Source organism: Chiloscyllium plagiosum, chromosome 4, assembly GCF_004010195.1.
Source record: "Chiloscyllium plagiosum isolate BGI_BamShark_2017 chromosome 4, ASM401019v2, whole genome shotgun sequence".
In the NCBI taxonomy this organism is placed as follows: Eukaryota; Metazoa; Chordata; class Chondrichthyes; order Orectolobiformes; family Hemiscylliidae; genus Chiloscyllium; species Chiloscyllium plagiosum.
This window is the reverse complement of record NC_057713.1, coordinates 13,219,594-13,240,834: the sequence shown is the minus strand read 5'-3', so window position 1 is coordinate 13,240,834 and position 21,241 is coordinate 13,219,594. Positions and strand designations below refer to the sequence as shown.

The window sequence follows — 21,241 nt, the reverse complement described above, 5'->3', positions numbered from 1 at the left end:
TCTCCTTTTACTTTATTGGCTTAGCATACAAAGCGTCAAACCTATCACAAGTATTATTAACTCTCTGCCTTTGTTCACTTCTCCCACTACTCTAAACCTATCGCCCCTTACTCTTGTTTGTTTCTTGCCTCATTATGACCGTTGATTGTGGTTTCTGTACGTGCTTGCGAAAGCAATACTTCTCCACCCATACTGAGCTTTATGGTTTTCACAAATCCTTTATCATAAGCTAGCCTTATATTTTTTACAAATCTTTTATCATAAGCTTCTTGTAGAAGCAACACTTACATTTTTCACAAAAACCTTCTCCACATTTCCAAATCAGGACAGTGTTCAGCTCGGAGGGGAACTTGCAGGTGGCATTGTGTCCATGGATCTGTTGCCCTTGTCCTTTTAGTGGTAAAGGTCATGGATTTAGAAGGTGCCGTCAAAGGTGACTTTCTTTAGGGCATCTTGTAAATGGTACACACTACTGTTATGGAACATCAGTAGTGGAAGGAGTGGATGTTGAAACGTGCTGTTTGTCCTGGACTGTGTCAAAGTTCTTGTGTGTTGTTAGAGCTGTACCCATCCAGGCAGGTGGGAGTTTCCCATCACACTCTTGAATTGTACCTACAGATAGTGGTCAGGCTTTGGGGATTCGGGAAGTGAACTACTTGCTATAGAATTCCCAGTATCTGACCTGCTCATGTACTCACTATGGCTAGTCCAGTTCAGTTTCTGGTCAATGGTATCCCACCCAAGACAACAATTAGTTCACTCAAAAAAGCAATGGAAATTTACAACTCCCTCTATGGCTACTGAAGCTGTTAACTGATGAAGACTGAGATTGGTAGTTTCTGTTCTTTAAGGAGAGGGGAAGGGCAATGGAAAGTGATGCTATTTCGAGGAGCCAGCGTAAAGAAGTGAAGGTATTTTTGTCATGATTCCTTTACCCAAGAGTGGATGATAATGCTACCCATCAGATGGGGACAGTACAGGGGGCTACAAGGTGAATGAAGATTGTGCTGCATTCCTGACAGTCTCTCATCCCCCAACATCTTAATCTATCCCGAGAACTGTCACTGTAAGGTGGCTAGGGTTTATTTTCATTAAAAGATGTCTGATGATAGCAAGGGTGCTGCAAAAGCCATTTTCAAGCCTGTCCATACAAAGCCAATCCTGACAATAAGGTTGTGGGGATTAGTCAGAATGCACCATAGTTATAAAATGTTAAGGAATCCCTATGAACCTGGAAGTAAAGGAGATCTGTGAGCTCATTTGGAATATATAAAGCATAAGAGAGAGAAGTGGGAACAGTGGCACCATAATGCAACCTGCTCCTAGACTGTATTGTAAGCTCCATCAGCAGATCTCTGAATGAACTATTAGAAATACTTTCCAGCACAGCTTGAAGTTCAGAATCCAATCATTTGCAAATTGCAAGAGTAAGCCATCGTTTGGAATATTTCCCTGACTGGGTGCAGTGTTTGACTACAACCAACCCTGAAAGGAAATCTATCTGAGAAACAATGAGGCAGTGGCTGGTAACGAGCGGTGGGCCACAGGGACCAATGCTTGGGCCTCAACTTTTTACAGTCTATTTACCTGCATGGTGGCTAAACCAGCTGATGATTTAAAGATAGGTGGGAAGTCAAGTTGCGATGAGGTCATAAGGAAATGAAATATAACGTAGCAATTTGTGAAATTGTTCACTTTGGCAAGAAGCATAAAACAGTAGCTCAATATCTAAATGGTGAGAGACTGCAGAGCTCTAAGCCGCAGAGGGATCTGAGTGTTCTAGTGCATGGAAGGACAGCAGTAATCAGCAAAGCTAATACAATGTTATCATTTACTGTAGGTGGCATGGAGCACCAAAGTAGGGACAATATGCTTCCATTCCACAAAGCATTAGTGAGACCAAATCTAGAGTGCTGTGTACAACACTGATCTCCTTATTTAAGGAAGGTTGTCAATTTGTCGGAAGCAGTTCTAAATTTTGCCAGACTAATACGTGGAATGGGCCAGTTGCCTCATGAGGAAAGGTTGCACAGGCTAGGCAGATATCCACTAAAGTTTACAACACCAATAGGTGTTTTGATCGAAACATATAAACTCCTGTGGAGTTCTGACAGGGAGCACGTTTACCCTTGTGGGTGGATCCAGATTGAGGAGATATTGTTGAAAAATCAGCACTCACCAAGTGAAGGCAGAGGTAAGGAGAGCTTTTCTTTCAGAGTCTCTTTGGAACTCCTTAGCTCAAAAAGATGGTAGAAGCAAAGCCTTTAAATATTTTTAAGGCAGAGATCAATAAATCCTTGATAAATAAGTGGCTTATAGGTTATTGGAGATAAGCAAGAATGTGGAGTAAACAGGTCAGTCATGATCTTATAGGTGAAGGGGTTGCGTTGCCTGCTCCTCATCTTTCTGCTACAGGGTTGTCAGTTTTCATATTCACTCTGTCGTAACTTCTAACCAACAGGACTGACCAAATGCCTCTGCTCATTAGCAACACTAATGGGTCACCTTATTGTCATGGAGAATACACCAGGGAACACTGTGCTTTTGTGAGCTGACACTTTAGAATTAAACAATGTGGCTCTCTTGTAGCTGGTAGAAGCTACACAATTCCAGGTCTTGCATCGTTCCTGAATTAAACAAAGTCCACCTCCATTCTATGGTCTCAAGGTAGGAACCTATTTCCTATACCACACATTCACAGGATCATGACATTCATTGTATTAAGTAGCAGTCTCCTCAGAACCCAGGGATGGGGTCAATGCGTGTGGGAAACCCAAACCCACTTGGTGCAAGTATTTTGTCAGACCTCAATCAGTGAGTGGGACTTCCCATTCCACTGATGAAGACTATTTAGAGTGGGAAAATTACCCATCAGCCACAGGCTCACACCAGTGTTACTGCTTCCAAGCAACCATGTTCCAAATCATAGCAAGTCAAATTGGGAACATCTCCCCTCACAGTTTTTACCTCACTCCCCAGTATCCTAATGGAGTATCGACTTCTATTTAAATCATTCAGTTCAACAAGAGACAGGAAACGTGTGTGTGAGGTTCCCCTTAGAGTGAGTAAAAACAGCATTCACTTACTTTATTCCTTTCCTCGTCACCACTTTTGCAGAAGTGAAGTTAAACACCCCCTCAAATCTCTGCAGTTTATACCAGTCCATTCTATTAAAAGCAAGTTAAAAAAATTAAATGACTCAGTTTTACTTAGTTTTGCAAGCTAAAATATATTCACAATAAAAATTAACAAAACAGTGTGAAAAGAGAATATTTATCACTTCAGCTCAGTACAAAACTAATACAGATAGGTCCTTACTGTCACAAGGACATCAGGCAAGAAAGAAATCCTTCAGACTGATGCCTTGACCATCTCATAACCAGTATTAATTGTCCAAGCGTACAGTCACAGCAATGTACAGCAGGGAAACAGACTATTCAGTCCAACTCGTCCATGCCGACCAGATATCCTAACCTAATCTATTCCCAATTGCCAGCATTTGGCCCATATCCCTCTAAACGCTTCTTATTCATATACCTATCCAGATGTTGTAATTGTACCACTTCCTCTGCCAGCTCATTCCATTTACACACCAACATCTGTGTGAAAACATTGCTCTTTAGGTCTCTTTTAAATCATTCCTCTCTCACCTTAAACTTATAGTTTTGGAACCCCCCCACTCCAGGAAAAGACTTTGTCTATTTATCCTATCCATGCACCTCATGATTTTGTAAACCTCTATAAGGTCACCCCTCAGCCTCCGATGCTCCAGGGAAAACAGCCCCAGCCTATTCAGCCTTGCCCTATAGCTCAAATCCTTCAACCCTGGCAACATCCTTGTAAATCTTTTCTGAACACTTTCAAGTTCCCAAAACATCCTTCCGATAGGAAGGAGACTAGAACTGCACACAGTATTCAAAAGGTGGTCTAACCAACATCCAGTACAGCCACAAAATGAGTTCCCAACTCTTATACTCATTGCACTGACTAATAAAGGCAAGCATATCAAATGCCTTCTTTACGATCCTATCTACCTGAGACTTGACTTTCAAGGAACTATGAACCTGCACTCCAAGGTCTCTTTGTTCAGCAACACTCCCCAAGACCTTACCATTAAGTGTATGAGTCCTGCCATGATTTGCCTTTCAAAAATGCAGCTCCTCACATTTATCTAAGTTAAACTCTATCTGCCACTCCTCAGCCCATTGGATCATCTGATCAAGGCCCCGTTAGATTCTGAAGTAACCTTCTTTGCTGTCCACTACACCTCCAATTTTGGTGTCATCTGAAAGCATACTAACCATACCTCCTACATTAACATCCAACTCAGGGATGGGCAATTAACTCTTCCAAGGGGCCACATGAGAAACCTGAGTTGTGTTGGAGGGCCAAACCAACAATAAGTTGAACATAATTCTGTTCAGAATTAATTTTCTCCCATTGTAAAAAGTACTAAATTATATAGTTTTGCACTCAAACTTATAATCAAAAGAATAAGGATATTCTGTTATAATAAAGATATGAAATTGTGGAGGAGGTCAAATATAGAAGAAATAAACAGTAAAAACAATAATTTCAGTATTTCATTTTATTTTTAACATGTTAATCTCACAAACCAATAATGAAAAGTGTTTCATTATTGTTCAGTATTACAAACAACAAACAACTCTATACAAAAAGCAATAAGTGCTTTTGATGTTTTTCAGTTCATTTTACTTTTTTAGTGAGAAAACTCCAGTCTGTTTTGGGCTTGAACAAGTGCACTGAAATCTGGTTGAATGTCTGAGGTGAATATGCAAAGGACAGCTGAGAGGTGATCGTCAGTGATAGAGGATCGGTATTTGGATTTGTTGAACTTCATCACTGAGAATGTCTGTTCGCATATATAGGTAGATCCAAAGAGGACTAGAATCTTCTGAGCATGCCTCCTCACGTGTGGAAAGTTCTCTTCTTTGAGGGAAGAGTAAAAATCAAGCAGTGAGACTGACCTAAAGTACTCTGCCAGAAGTGTGTCAGACTGCAGCTCAATGAGTTCAAGCTGAACATCACTAGGTGCATTCTCCACTTTGCATGTAAATGGGGAAAAAATCATGTGCATTTCATTCTCAACCATCTTGAAGTCTTGGAATCGCCTTGAAGATTCACCATGCAGTGCTTCTAACATAGATGAGTACCTATGGAGGTGATCAGCTGAAGGTGCACCTTCCTTCAGTGTTGGCAAGTGGGTGAGAATGTTGTCCTCCATTTGGCTTGAGAGAAGCTGCAACTTTCTCTTAAAACCTTCACCAAGTTGTACATTTCATGCACAAAAATGCCCTTGCACTGCAGTTTTACATTTAGTTCATTCATAAGTGCAGTCACATCAACATCTGCATCTGCATCAGTCTGCATCTGAAAGCTGTGGAGTGCCATTCCCTTTCTTCACACAGAAATCTTGAATCACTTCTCTCAGGTCCCATACACTTTTCAGCATGTTGCCCAGGCTGAGCCACCTGACAGCTGTGTGGTAGCCTATGTCACGATGTTCAGTCTCATTTTCCTCCAAAAGCGCAACAAACTACCTGTGATTCAAAGCTCTTGCCCTGATGAAGTTAACTATATTAGTTACAACATCAACCACATGGTTAATTTTTAACACTGACTTACACAACATTTCTTGATGCAATGCAAAATTACCAATTTCTGTTCAGGGTCAATTTCTGTCACTTTATCCTGCATTCCCTTTAAGAGTCCAACATTTCTTCCCGTTAGATTTGGACAACCATCCGTTGTCACACCCGCCAGCTTGTCCCATTTTAGCCCAACGTGTCCAAACATGCATTTACTCTGTGAACAAATCATTACCAGCTGTTGTTACTTTCATTGACTGCATGGCTGCCCGCTTCTCCGTGATTTTAAAGACCATAGTTATCCCACGTACGAAGATGAGTAGCTGGGCTGTGTCACGTATGTCACAGCTCTCATCCAAAGCCAAGGAAAAAAAGTCAAAGTTGATCGCTCTGTGCTGCAGCTGAAGCTCCATATTTCTCATGATGTCCCCAATCCTTCTCGTTACAGTGCGTCAGGAGAGGGGCACATTCTCAAAAGCCTCCTTTTTCTCCAAGCATATTAGTTCTGCAGAGTCCAACAAGCACTCCTTAATAAACTCTCTCTCAGAAAACGGTTCACTGCTTCTGGCACTTTTGTTGGATATGATATAACTTGTCTTGGTGTGAGCTGACATTTTGAGGGCTAGCCACCAAGCCTCACTTTTAGCTGTTCACACATGCCGCGCAGATGCGTCCATACGTAAATAAAAAAAGCATCCTTTTCAAAACAAAAGCAACATAGTTGTATTGCGTGCATGGTGTAAATACTTTTTCATTTATGTTCTAATTTAAGATTGACCTCGTGCGGGACGGACAGGAATGACCAAAGGGCTGGATATGGTCCGCGGGCCATAAAATGCCCAGGTCTGATACAACTCATATAGATAAATGATGAAAAGCAGTGGACTCAGCACCGATCCTTGTGGCACACCACTGGTCACAGTCCTCCAGTCTGAAAACCAACCCTCCACCAACACCCTCTGTCATCTACCTTCAAGCCAGCTTCTTAAATACCAGGCCACCAGACAGCCCATCACCCACCAGGCTGTCATCCAACTTGTTTTAGGCCTAATACCAGGAAAAGAATAAACCCTTTCCACAAATGTCGAAATTCCTTACATCAATTTATTTTGTTTCTCACTGATTAAAGGTTTGAAGTTTACTTTTGATTTCCAGAAGCCTTCAAATTTTAGCTGTTGTCCTTCGCCAATCATGACGATCTGAATTGTTGCTGCACGATGGTGGACAAGCGAAGGATTCAGACTAACTGGATAGCTTGTTCAAAGAAGGGCCTCAGTTCTAACGAGCCAAATGGCAGCTCTAATGCACCGTGTTATAATTCAAAGTTCAATCATTGAGAATGAGGACAACTCATCCAGCACTCCCACATTAAGTAATGGTGTGTGACTCTGTGCGTATGAGATTGTACACATGGGTGCCTGCGTGAGGGTGTGGGTGCATGCACATGCATGCATGTGAGCACATTAGTGTGCATGTATTTGTGTTCACGTGTGTTTATGTACATGCACATGTGTGCATGGGTCAATGACTTCTGGAGGTCGAAAAAAAGCAGGAACCTAACCACTTGGATGTGATCTATATGGACTTCAGTAAGGCGTTCGACAAGGTTCCCCATGGGAGACTGATTAGCAAGGTTAGATCTTATGGAATACAGGGAGAACTCGCCATTTGGATGCAGAATTGGCTCAAAGGTAGAAGGCAGACTGTGGTGGTGGAGGGTTATTTTTCAGATTGAAGGCCTGTGACCAGTGGAGTGCCACAAGGATCAGTGCTGGGTTCTCTACTTTTTATCGTTTATATAAATGATTTGGATGTGAGCATAAGAGGTATAGTGTGAGCATAAGAGGTATAGTTAGTAAGTTTGCAGATGACACAAAAATTGGAGGTGTAGTGGACAACGGAGAAGGTCACCTTAGATTACAACAGGATCTTGATAAGATGGCCAATGGGCTGAGAAGTGGCAGATGGAGTTTAATCTAGATAAATGTGAGGTGCTGCATTTTGGAAAGCAAATCTTGGCACAACTTTTACGCTTAATGGTTGCTGAGTGTTGCTGAACAAAGAGACCTTGAAGTGCAGGTTCATAGCTGCTTTAAAGTGGAGTCGCAGGTAGATAGGATAGTGAAGAAGGCATTTGGTATGCTTCCCTTTATTGGTCAGAATATTGGGTACAGGAGTTGGGAGGTCATGTGTCCCTTTATTGGTCAGAATATTGGGTACAGGAGTTGGGAGGTCATGTGCAGCTGTACAGGACATTAGTGAGGCCACTGTTGGAATATTGCATGCAATTCTGGTCTCCTTCCTATTGGAAAGATGTTGTGAAGTGGAGGCTGGTACAATTGCAACATTTAAAAGGCATCTGGATGGGTATATGAATAGGAAGGGTTTGGAGGGATATGGGCCGGGTGCTGACAGGTGGGACTAAATTGGGTTGGGCTATCTGGTCGGCATGGACGGGTTGGACCAAAGTGTCTGTTTCTGTGCTGTACATCACTATGACTGAGACTCTATGACATAAAAAACAGAAGCAGGAATAGACCATACAGGCCTTTAGCCTGCGGTAATGTTCAATATGGACATGGCAAATCTTTTACCTCAGCTCCCTATTACCACCCTGTCCTCATATTCCCAGATTCCCTTTCTGTGCAAAACTCCAGCAACCTCAGTGTTAAAGGTTCTCAATGACTGAATAACCAGCCCTCTGGGTGTAGAATTCCAAAGATTCAGCACCCTCTCAATGAAGAAATACATCCTCATCTTAGACCTAAATGACCCATCTCCCAATTCTGTGACCCCTAGATAGCTGCTGGGCTGTCCAGCTGAGGAAAATAGCCATCAGCAGCTAAGAAACAAAATCGAACCTCTAATCAGTTAATAGTATAGAGTCAAACAGCACAGAAAAAAGATTCTTCAGTCCAACTCATCCGCGCCGACTAAACATCTCAATTTTTATCTCGTTCCATTTGACAGAATTTGGCCCACAGCCCTCTAAACCCTCCCTATTCATATACCCATCCAGATGCCTTTTAAATGTTGTAATTGTACCAGCCTCCACCATGTCTTCTGGCAGCTCATTCCATACATGTACCACCTTCTGCATGAAAATGTTACCCCTCAAGTCACTTTTAAAATCTTTCCCCTCTCACCTTAAACTTGTGCCCTCTCATTTTGGACTCCCCCACTCTAGATAAAAGACCTTGTCTGTTTCCTCTATCCATGCCCCTCATGATTGTATAAACCTCTATAAGGTCACTCCACAGTCTCTGACACTCCAGGAGAAAGAGACAAATGTGTCTCTCATCCTAAGTCATTCCTGAATTAGTAAAAACCCAAAGACCATGGGTTTAAATTTGTGCTAGCAACCAGTCATGATTATTCAGTATAAATATGACATTTGTTTTGTCCCTTCTGAATAAAAAGCACAAAGAATTTAGAAGCACATCTCCAATGGGAGTGCAGAGTTATAACTGACAAGCACAAAAGTTTCAAAGGACTTGGCTCATACACTTTATTACAAAGAGAACAACAGACCTATACATCTGAGCAGAAGTTTGCAAAACCGTAAAGCAAAAACATTGCAATAGCTGTTATGGAGCAGACCGGACTCCCTCAGTGTGTTAAGAAGCTAGCCCAATTCTCAACATCAAAGACTGACATGCTCCCGCATCCCTTAAAATTATAATTTCTTTACCTGCTTCTCCTGCTGAGCAAACCTTACCATCCAAATAAAGGTTCAAGACGATCTGGTACTTTGTTCTCAACCAACACCTGAGCAGATTGTACATTCTGGTGCAGCTTTTTAGTTTCTACTGCACTTTCCTTTACCATGTCAACAAAATTCACTGGCTTATCCTGTTTTCCTGCATCCATCTTTTTCTAAACCACCAACACTGTCGACTTCATGTGGCCTACTTTATTGCAGTGAAAATAAACAGAGCTTTTTTACTTCTCCTTCCCCATCATGGGTTTCCTTTTTACCCTGGGGAAAGCTTCTTTACTATCTTCAAGGAGATTGACTTTTCCCTCACCACCTGAGTTTTCTTTTCCCCAATTTCTATCCCTCATTGTTGCTGGAAATTGTTGCTGGAAGTCAAACTTTAATTTATGGACCAACTCATAATGATTGGCCATTTCAGGTGCTAATCTTGCTGTTTTAACTCTCTGCTCTTCCACATGAGTTCTCACTACCTTAGGAAGTGAATTTTTGAACCCCCTCAAAATAGCCATCTCTTTAAGAACAGCGTATGTTTGATCTATTTTCAATGTCCGTTATCCACCCACCAAAATTACTTTACCGGATCATTTCAAGCTCAATGTAGAGTCCCTCCTTAGATTCCTGAAACTTTGTCTGTAGGCTTCTGGTACTAACTTATTTGCACTTAAGTTGGCTTTCTTCACCTCCTCATACACCCCAGATTCCTCCTCTGATAGTGCTGCAAAAACAAGCCCTATCTACCAACTTTGTATGGATTAACAAAACCCACATGGCCACTGGCCACTTCATTTGTTTAGCCACTTTTTCAAATGAAATTTAAAAAAAGCTTCTACATCTCTCTCGTCGAAGTTAGGCAATGTTGGACAGATTTAGATAGATCCACGCCAGGTCTTTCACTATGACGGTTTTGCTCATCATCACTATCCTCCTCACTAAGCCTACCTTCTACCTTAACTCTATTTCTGAAGTTCAAACTCTTTCTCTCTTCCTGTTTTTCTTCTCCCTCTTTCTCCTGCTAAGGGCATCCCTCTCCTTCTCGTTTTCTTCTGCTTTTAATCATAATTGAAACTGTTTCATTTCCTTTTCTCTTTCTTTTTGTTCTGCCAGGGCTATTCTTTCCTTTCCTTTTGCCTCTAATTCGAGCTGCTTCATTTACAATTACATTTTAGCCGCTTCCAAAGATTCCAAAGGAATTTCCAGCAATTTTAAATGCAGTTGCCTCCCCTTTCCTCACAGACCCAGGGAATCCCAACTCCAGCTGGTCTGCTAATTCCAACAGCTTCACCTTGCTCACATTTTGTAAAAATCCGGAAGTCACATCTTGCACCCACAGGAAACACCTAGTGTCCAAAAGAGTCATTACTACTCAAGTCACACCTTGTTTAAATCAAACGAATCCAACACCCAAAACTAAAGGCACTAACGCCTACCACTTGCTGCCTTTGAGGCCCACAATCCTAAACCCAACTTGAATTATAGATTCCAATCCAAGAAGAGCCCCCAGTTTGTTATGGACCAGACCAGACCAGACCCCCTCAAAATGTTAACAGGGTATCTCAGACTCTACATTTTCTAATTTTAAAGGGGGATGTCAAATGTGTGTTCCAGATGCCACTGGTCAAACTACTCGATGGTAAGCAAAACACAATTTATTTAAACACTATAGTTAAAATATAAACAAAAGAAAGAGGAATTTAGAATAACTGAACTATTGGAAAACTTAATCAAATAATATGGGCGGCACGGTGGCTCAGTGGTTAGCACTGCTGCCTCACAGGTTCAATTCCTGCCTTGGGCAACCGCCTGTGTGGAGTTTGCACATTCTCCCTTGTCTACGTGGGTCTCCTCCGGGTGCTCCGGTTTCCTCCCACAGTCCAAATATGTGCAGGTAGAAGAACTGGCCATGCTAAATTGCCCGTAGTGTTAGGTGCATTAGTTAGGAGAATGGGTCTAGGTTGCTCTTTGCTGGGTCGGTGTGGACTTATTGGGCCAAAGGGCCTGTTTCCACACTGTAGGGAATCGAATCGAACCTAAAAAACAGATACTATACCTACTACTAATTAACTGTTCCAATACAGTAACATCACTTAAACATAGCCCTTGGCAAAAAGGCATATTCAGATACAGACTCTAGCATCCAGGAGGAAACTATATCAGGAAAGATTTCAGAGGAAGTAGATGTTAGGAATCATTCACTGAAGCTTCCAGCTCTTCTGAGACCCCAAACAGTTTCTGACTGCTACAGCTTAATAAACTAGAAAGCCTGGTCTATAAGAGCTGGCCATTCCCCTCCTATAGAAAGTGACTGTTTTAAAAAAACAGAAAGGCCTCAAACATTGTTTACTTACACCATCTTCAGTAGCCAGTTCAGCCCCTCTGCCTTTATAACCTTCCTTCAAAACAAAACCCAGGGCAAAATAACCTTTTAAAGTGACAGTTTGGTCGTAGAGCTAATACACCTCTCCAAGTTCAGAACACTGCACTTATTCTCAGTGCATAACCTGGGGCTATAATATGACCCCCTGAAATAAATAAAATACACCATTTCAAAGAAGGAGAAGACAATTCAAAAACTCAAAATGAATAATATTTTTTGGAGAATGTAAAGTTCCACCCTGCTCCAGAATGCCTCAGTAGGGGGAACGAACCTTGGATCGAATGGTTACTGGAGGACTTGATGGAAAGCAGCCAAACTCAGGCTGCAGTACATTACAATAGGCAGGGGAGCCACATTTCAGGAGACTTAGATTGTGTCGAAGACTACACATAATAAAAAATTCCAAGTTCTTATAAGACTTTCCAATTCCAACACAGTTTCAATTTATTAGAGACAAATCGAAGGGCTTTGTACCATTTTTTAGGATTTCACACTGAAGGTTGTTAGTGCTCGGGGTTGAAAGGAGGACAGGAGGTGCCTGTATGTGTGTTAGATAATCCAGCTGGCAGCAGTGTCAAGGCTGACCTGGCTGCTATATTAAAATGGAATAACTGAATCTGCATCGCTGTGTTAACTGCGGAAGAGCAAACAGATGCTGATGCAGTTAAATGTCATTAGAAAGTGACTGTTGCCAGAATAATTTAGAAAGGAAACGATATACTTTTGACAGAAATAGAACCAACGGGCCACAAGGTTAAGACTGACCACACTGCTCTACTGGGCACCAAGGTGGACTCAGTGAGCCCAATGGCCTCCTTATGACTAATAGAAGGAGCCACGTGAGAGGTAAACTGAATTGGCTTAAAAACTGGTGGAGAGTTGAACTTGTAAAGAACTTACATATTGGCTTGAAATGGTGTATTTTATTTATTTCTGGGGGTCATATTATAGAAAGCCAAAGGAAAGGTACATTGCAGGTGGCACCAGAGATGGAGGAAGAGATTATTAGTTACGAATTTATCCATTAAAGCTGCAATGAGTTATAGGTAACCTAAAAGAGGAATTATTATGACACTGATAGATTGTGTCTCCTCACCAACCAGCAGAGAAAAGCTTAAGATAAAAACTACAAAAACAACTCAGGAGTGGTTAAAACGCAATTCCAGGTCAGAAACTTGAGTTCAGTCAAACTGGTTCACTAACATTTACACTACACCTCCCTCAGTCCAAGATGGGGTTAGAGATAGGCTGCTTTTATATCATCTACCCTGACAGGTTGAGGCACATTCTTACAGCTTGGCTTCAATTTAATTATGTCATTCCACAACATAATACCATTTCACAGATCAATGAATACAACCTGAGAACATGGTTATTATGGTGAAATATGTATAAGAAACTATTTGATCTGGCCAAGATTGCACGGGTCTTTTTCTCTACATATCCCACCTGGTTTGTTAGGGATGGGTGGGGAGCCAGGGGATCAAATTGTGTTTATTTGTGCTCTGCAGAGAGTGGAATTCCATCCCTCCATTAAACTGTGTTATCAATACTAACAGATTGGATTCAGGTTAATGCACTGGTGAGTATTACAAATAAAAACACCAAGACCTCAAACAGTACAAACAAACAAATAACTCCATTGAATCATTTTGGAATTGCCCGTCTTAACCTTCTCCACTGCCTGATCATGTCCATTAATTTGTTTCGTAATACTCCAGAGAACCAGGATAATGTGCTAATGATCTTGGTCTGAATTTCACCACGGCAGATAGTGAAATTTGAAGATGTGGATGCTGTAAATTAGAGACAAAAATAGAAGTGGCTGGAAAAACTCAGTGGGTTTTAACTCTCTGCTCTTCCACATGAGTTCTCACTACCTTAGGAAGTGAATTTTTGAACCCCCTCAAAATAGCCATCTCTTTAAGAACAGCGTATGTTTGATCTATTTTCAATGTCCGTTATCCACCCACCAAAATTACTTTACCGGATCATTTCAAGCTCAATGTAGAGTCCCTCCTTAGATTCCTGAAACTTTGTCTGTAGGCTTCTGGTACTAACTTATTTGCACTTAAGTTGGCTTTCTTCACCTCCTCATGCACCCCAGATTCCTCCTCTGATAGTGATGCAAAAACTAGCCCTATCTACCAACTTTGTATGGATTAACAAAACCCACATGGCCACTGGCCACTTCATTTGTTTAGCCACTTTCTCAAATGAAATTTAAAAAAAAGCTTCTACATCTCTCTCGTCAAAGTTAGGCAATGTTGGACAGATTTAGATAGATCCCCGCCAGGTCTTTCACTATGACAGGTTTGCTCATCATCACTATCCTCCTCATTAAGCCTACCTTCCACCTTCACCTTACTTCTGAAGTTCAAACTCTCTCTCTCTTTCTGTTTTTCTTCTCCCTCTTTCTCCTGCTAAGGGCATCCCCCTCCTTCTCGTTTTCCTCTGCTTTTAATCATAATTGAAACTGTTACATTTTCTTTTCTCTTTCTTTTTGTTCTGCCAAGGCTATTCTTTCCTTTCCTTTTGCCTCTAATTCGAGCTGCTTCATTTACAATTACATTTTAGCCGCTTTCAAAGATTCCAAAGGAATGTCCGGCAATTTTAAATGCAGTTGCGTCCCCTTTCCTCACAGACCCAGGGAATCCCAACTCCAGCTAGTCTGCCAATTCCAGCATGTACTCAGTGAGTCCAACAGCCTCCTTATGACCAATGGATGAAGCCACGTGAGAGGTGAACTGAATTGGCTTAAAACAGGTTGGGAGTTGAACTTGTAAAGAACTTACACATTGGCTTGAAATGGTGTATTTTATTTATTTCTGGGGGTCATATTATAGAAAGCCAAAGGAAAGGTACATTGCAGGTGGCACCAGAGATGGAGGAAGTGATTATTAGTTTTGAATTTATCCATTAAAGCTGCAAAGAGTTACAGGTAACCTAAAAGAGGAATTATTATGACACTGATAGATTGTGTCTCCTCACCAACCAGCAGAGAAAAGCTTAAGATAAAAACTACAAAAACAACTCAGGAGTGGTTAAAACGCAATTCCAGGTCAGAAACTTGAGTTCAGTCAAACTGGTTCACTAACATTTACACTACACCTCCCTCAGTCCAAGATGGGGTTAGAGATAGGCTGCTTTTATATCATCTACCCTGACAGGTTGAGGCACATTCTTACAGCTTGGCTTCAATTTAATTATGTCATTCCACAACATAATACCATTTCACAGATCAATGAATACAACCTGAGAACATGGTTATTATGGTGAAATATGTATAAGAAACTATTTGATCTGGCCAAGATTGCACGGGTCTTTTTCTCTACATATCCCACCTGGTTTGTTAGGGATGGGTGGGGAGCCAGGGGATCAAATTGTGTTTATTTGTGCTCTGCAGAGAGTGGAATTCCATCCCTCCATTAAACTGTGTTATCAATACTAACAGATTGGATTCAGGTTAATGCACTGGTGAGTATTACAAATAAAAACACCAAGACCTCAAACAGTACAAACAAACAAATAACTCCATTGAATCATTTTGGAATTGCCCGTCTTAACCTTCTCCACTGCATGATCATGTCCATTAATTTGTTTCGTAATACTCCAGAGAACCAGGATAATGTGCTAATGATCTTGGTCTGAATTTCACCACGGCAGATAGTGAAATTTGAAGATGTGGATGCTGTAAATTAGAGACAAAAATAGAAGTGGCTGGAAAAACTCAGTGGGTCTGGTAGCATCTGTGGAGAGAAATCAGAGCTAACGTTTCGGGTCGCGTGACCCTTCCTCAGAACCCTGCATTCTGACGACAGCTCACGAGACCTGAAACACTAACTCTGATTTCTCTCCACAGATGCTGCCAGACCCGCTGAGTTTTTCCAGCCACGTCTATTTTTGTCCCAGACCCAGAGCAATGTGGTCGACTCTTAACTGCCCTCTGGACTATTAGGAGTGGGCAATAAACAGCCTAGTCAGCAACGCCCTCATCCCATGAAGTTTTTTTTAAAATCCAGTTGAAATTTTCAAATATCTCAATGTACAGATACCACAGGATTTTAAATTTTCTGCAGTACCTGAGTTTATATTTCAGTGCCAGTCCTCGCCTTTGGATGGGTTGTCAATCTCAAGAGCCCGCTATAATTTGGTGCCATGATTTAGGTTTAGTTACAATGGCGGGAAGCTTTAGTTTTTGCATGAATTCAGAGAATGAGAATGGCCCAAGTTCCAAACAGAGTGAATGTTTTGTGTGTATCTTTTGGAACAATAGCCCAGATTTTTCAGTTGGGAAAATAAATGCTGAGATTACCAAACACTGACCATTCTTAGAGATAGCAACATCCCATCACCAATACATAATCAGATGTGGAAATCAGGGCACTGCTGCTATAAGTTGGCCTCTCCAAGCTTCTTAACACTGGTACCTCGCATACACTTAGCTATCAAACACTCGAGAGAAAGGTACTCTTTGGCTCTTCACCTGCCATTGACCTTTCACTGGCACGATAAGTGTTAACTATTCCAAACAACGTCTCTGGCATTATAAAACTCTCACTTTTCACTTTTTTAAAATGATTTTAAAATACTTATTTAAATCCTGTAATAAACTTTGTCTTTGTTACTTTTAATCTCATTCTCATATTACATTCTTCCTGTTCAGGTTTCAGTTGAGTATCGTAAATTACACTTCCTGTTTAGAGTCTGCACCTCGATCTTAACGGAGGTGGATTCTGTCAGGAGGTTGTTCACAAAAACTGCAATTCCTGGCTTTGTCATTCATTGTTCACCACCATTTGTGATTCTTCAGAGACTGAAGCAGTCCAGATCCAAACACAGCATGATCCAGACAATATCCAGACTTGTGGCGAAAGTGGCAAATTATATTCTGGCCACAGAAATGCTAGGCAATAATCATCTCTTATTGGAGACAATCTAACCATCGCCACTTGCTTGCAGTCCAAAGATGTGCAGGTCAGGTGAATTGCCCATAGTGTTAGGTGCAGAGGTGAATATAGGGGAATGGTTCTGGGTGGGTTGTTCTTCGGAGGGTCGGTGTGGACTTGTTGGGCTGAAGGGCCTGTTTCCACACTGTAGGGAATCTAATCTCGTCTAAAAAAAAATTCAATGGAGTTGCTATTAATAAATCCCCACTATTAACATCCAGGGGTTACCACTGACCAGAAACTGAACTGGACCAGCTACATAAATAGTTATTCCAAGAGCAGGTCAGGGACAAGGAATACTGCAGTGAATAACCCACATCTTGAATTCCCGCAGAATTCCATCATTTACAAGGCACAAGTCAGGGGTGTGATGGAATACCCTCCACTTGCCTGGATGGGTGGAGCTCCAATAACACTCAGATGCAGCGTGACATCATCCAGGATAAGGCAGCCCACATCTGCTCTTGTCACTACCAACACTCAGATGCAGCAATGTGTACTAGCTGCAGAACTGCAGAAATTCACCAAAGATCCTTGGACAGCACTTTGCAAACTCACGACTTCCATCCAGAAGGACAATAGATATATGCTATTCCCATCCAAGCCACTCACCATCCTGACTCGGAAATATGTTGCTGTTCTTTCGCTATCACTGGGTCAAGATCATGATCAAAGTTAAAACTCACACAACACCAGGTTATAGTCCAACAGGTTTAATTGGAAGCACACTAGCTTTCAGAGCGACGCTCGTTCATCAGATGATAGTGCAGGGCTCAATCCTAACACACAGAATTTATAGCAAAAATTTACAGTGTTATGTAACTTAAATTATACATTGAAAAATTGATTGTCTGTTAAGCCTTTCAGCTGTTTGAATACCATGATAGTTTCACTTTTATGTGTAAATCACAAAACCTTTTTTTAATAAGTTGCATTCTCAGGTTAGCTGTTAACAATGGTGATAGCTAGACAATATGTTGAAGGTGTTAGCCCCCTGTGTTCTCTGTCTATGCTTGTACTTTGCTCAAAAACTGCATAAATTCATGTAAAACTCTGTTATCTCACTTTTTAGATTAGAATCAATTTAAACATCATGGCATAGACAGAGAACACAGGGGGCGAACAGCTTCAACATATTGTCTAGCTATCACCATTGTTAACAGCTAACCTGAGAATGCAACTTTTTAAAAAAAAGGTTTTGTGATTTACACATGAAAGAAGTGAAACTATCATGGTAGTCTAACAGATGAAAGGCTTAACAGACAATCAATTTTTCAATGTATAATTTCAGTTACAGATGAAAGGCTTAACAGACAATCAATTTTTCAATGTATAATTTCAGTTACATCGCACTGTAAATTTTTGCTATAAATTCTGTGTGTTAGGATTGAGCCCTCCACGACCACCTGATGAAGGAGCGTCGCTCCGAAAGCTAATGCTTCCAATTAAACCTGTTGGACTATAACCTGGTGTTGTGTGATTTTTAGCTTTGTATACCCCAGTCCAACACCAGCATCTCCAAATCAAGATCATGATCAGCATTGTGGGTCTAGCTACAGCATATGGATCGCAGCGGTTCAAGAGGCAGCTCGCCACCATTTTCTTAAGGTCAAATTGGGAAGGGCAGTAAATGCTGGCCCAGCCAGCGATACCCAGGTCCCACACGTAAATAAAAAGGAACACTGCAGTTTTAACATTCAAATGTTAGCCTGACTGAGAACTGTGTTCAATCCCGGGCACCAGCTCTCAGGGAGGACGTAGAGGCACGGAAGGTGTGCAGTTCAGATTCATCAAAGCGATACCTGGGTCTAAAGGGTTAAATTGTGAGGATAGGTTGTACAAACATTTCTGTCGCTGGAGGACCAAGGACGTTCACATTGAGGTGTCTTAAAATAATTAAAGAATACGATAGTTTATATCTATCTACCCTGATTCCTAACAACAGCACCTTTCACTGACTACAATTAAATAAATTATAATTTAATCCCTCATTTGCTGGATCAGATCCAAATTATTGAAAGATAACCTGATTCTAGAGACAATTCCAGAACAAGAAAGTGAAACTTTCAATACAAAGAATGGAGTTTTTGAGTGAACTCTCTCACTCAAAATGCTATTGAGAATGAGGGTCACCTGAAAATGTTAAAACCAAAACAAGCTCAAGGAGCTGAATGACCTCTTCCTGTTCTCTCATTGCTAACTGACACAATCATGTCTATCACAAACAAATCTTTACTTTCTGAATAAAGTTACTTTTAAGGTTTAATCTCAATTAATGTCATTCACATTGGATCACCCCAAAGCCGAGAGCCTGTGTATTATTTGCAAGACGTACAGCAAATTACCTCCAATTGTCACAGTGTTCCCTCACCCTCTGAGGTTGGAGTTTTATTTGACAAGTTTAAAAGTTTGGGAATTCACGAGATAATACACTGCTCTACTTCCTCACACTCTTGCAACCGGCCCCTGGATGATTCCCTCCAGGAATTCCACTGTATTTTTCTTAAATAACTTTTAAAAACCTCTCAAAATAGAGCTTTTAAAGAAATTTAAAGGTAATAAAGTTTCTCCTTAAGGAGAAAGTCCTTAAAGAGATAGTCATCGTCAGAGGGTGAGGTATTTCTGAAAGACATGAAAGACAGAATGTGGTGGGTAGTCTGAATCTTCTGATGGGGTTAGATTCAGATCAACAATATTTGAGATTGGTTTGAGGCATTTACCACTTGGACCTAACTTAAGAAATTTAGCATAACTGGATGAAGTATTTCCAAATTGCTACACAGTCGATCAACAGGCAGAATGATTGATTGTGACGGCCCCACCTTAATCAGGCAAAGCTGGAATCATCATATGAAGGGGTACTTACTCATGATGGAAGCCAATATCATGATTCCCAACTACCACAAACAACTCTGTGCTGGACGAGTGCCTGAACATCATCTGAAAACGCTTCACATCATCTCTGAAGTCCTATTAAAGATTCACAGCATTAGTGAATTATAGTTTAGCTGGTTCTCATTAAGTCTTTGAATATCCATCTATTCAAAGGAAACAGACTACACAATCCTTCCCCTAAACAACAAAAATACCCCTGACAATTTCTATAACTCACAAGACAATCATTGCCCGAAAAGAAAGGAGGACTGGCCTTTATATAGCACCTTTCATAAATCAGGATATCTCAAAATACCTTACAAACAACAAAGCATAGACAGCATTGTAATGTTGGAAATGTGGTAGGTAAGCAAGCTCCCATGTCACAAAAGGCCATAAAATCTGTTTTTATGATGTCAATTGAGGAACCAATATTGGCCAGAACACCAGTTATAATTTCCCCATTCTTCTTCAAAACAGTGTCATGGGATCTTTTATCACCACTTGAGAGAACAAGAGAGGCCTCAATTTAATATTTTCTCTGAATAGCCAACCACATCCAAAGTGCAGCATTTCGCAATACCGCACCAGAAAATCAGTCTTGATCTTTGCACTCAAATCCTGAATTAGGACTTGAACCCACAACCCTAAGAACACTGCCAAAATTAAATCCATTTCCCTTTTCCTGCAGCCTTGTCTATTTGCCGAGACATTTTTGGCCTTAATTCCCATCAGGACGTCCTCAAAGGAGTTGAACCATTCCTCAGAACATCTGCACTCTCGCATTTGCCAGTATTTTTCCAGGATGGTGGGAGGTAGGGGGGAGGTGGTGAAGAATACTGACCTTGGATAATTTCAGAGATTTCTTTGCAGTGAATTACAAGACAAAGTGAAAACTATTTCCAAACAATTTCATGCAATTGAGTTTAGACTTGCCAAAGATATGCTTACTACAAATTCTGGCAACAAGGATTTAAGCAGCTGAATATTTCTTAAAGAATATATTTATTTCAAAACTACAAGACATAATGGTACTGTATTATTTCAAAGATTTATCCACAGCATTCTTACTTAAGAGGTAAAGAATTATGAATGCTGGAAGGTGCTAAAAATACGCAGGAGGGCAGGCAGCAACTGGGCACAGTCAGTCTGAAAGTGAACTCTGGTTCTCAATCTGAGGATGATGTCTGATCTGTTCAGTAACTTGCTGCAGCTTCTTCTTTTATGTCATTCTATTCAGCAACTGGTTCCCTAAGCCATCCAGTGAAGCATCGGGAGAGTGAATCAAAGCAGGATTCTGAGACAGTGCTGAAGCCGAATTCATCTCAAACTCTTTTGCTTCATTTACATGGAATGTGGCTCCTGATGCTTCTGAACACTGTGGCAGGACTCCCGCTGCGAACTACCCAGTCTCTGCAGAGCTCGCCCTCGTGGAAATGTAACTGAGATGCGAACATCAGCAACTTAAGACTTGGAGCCTTGTTTCATATGAATGCACTGCCTGTCAAATCAACAGCCCTATGCTGCAGTGACATTAAGCCAGTGGCCCACTGCTCCACTGACCGGTCTCCGTCATTACTTTCTCCACAAACTTGGTCTCACACAAGTCTCTGCTGTTGTATCCCAACATAAGTAATCTAAAGCAGAATAAGATTAATGTAAGGCAAGTAAAGTTAGAACATAGAACATAGAAAAATACAGCGCAGGACAGGCCCTT

General features: G+C 41.1%; 2 protein-coding genes across 4 annotated transcripts in view; both read right to left on the bottom strand.

The window, feature by feature from the left end:
* mppe1 (metallophosphoesterase 1) overlaps nucleotides 1–21,241 on the bottom strand; it is a 56,479-nt gene that overhangs the window by 20,723 nt on the left and 14,515 nt on the right. For 2 of the 3 annotated variants that reach the window (XM_043687742.1, XM_043687744.1), the window contains exons 3-4: nucleotides 19,517–19,620; nucleotides 3,087–3,167 (exon numbers count right to left, since the gene is read on the bottom strand). In XM_043687742.1, coding sequence (XP_043543677.1) covers nucleotides 3,087–3,167; nucleotides 19,517–19,620 — 185 coding nt within the window. The remainder of the gene's footprint in view (nucleotides 1–3,086; nucleotides 3,168–19,516; nucleotides 19,621–21,241) is intronic. The other variant, XM_043687745.1, reaches the window with a different exon arrangement.
* LOC122548863 (centrosomal protein of 290 kDa-like) overlaps nucleotides 20,513–21,241 on the bottom strand; it is a 41,426-nt gene continuing 40,697 nt past the window's right edge. The window contains exon 9 of the transcript XR_006311351.1: nucleotides 20,513–21,161. The gene's annotated coding sequence lies outside the window, so the exon portion shown is untranslated. The remainder of the gene's footprint in view (nucleotides 21,162–21,241) is intronic.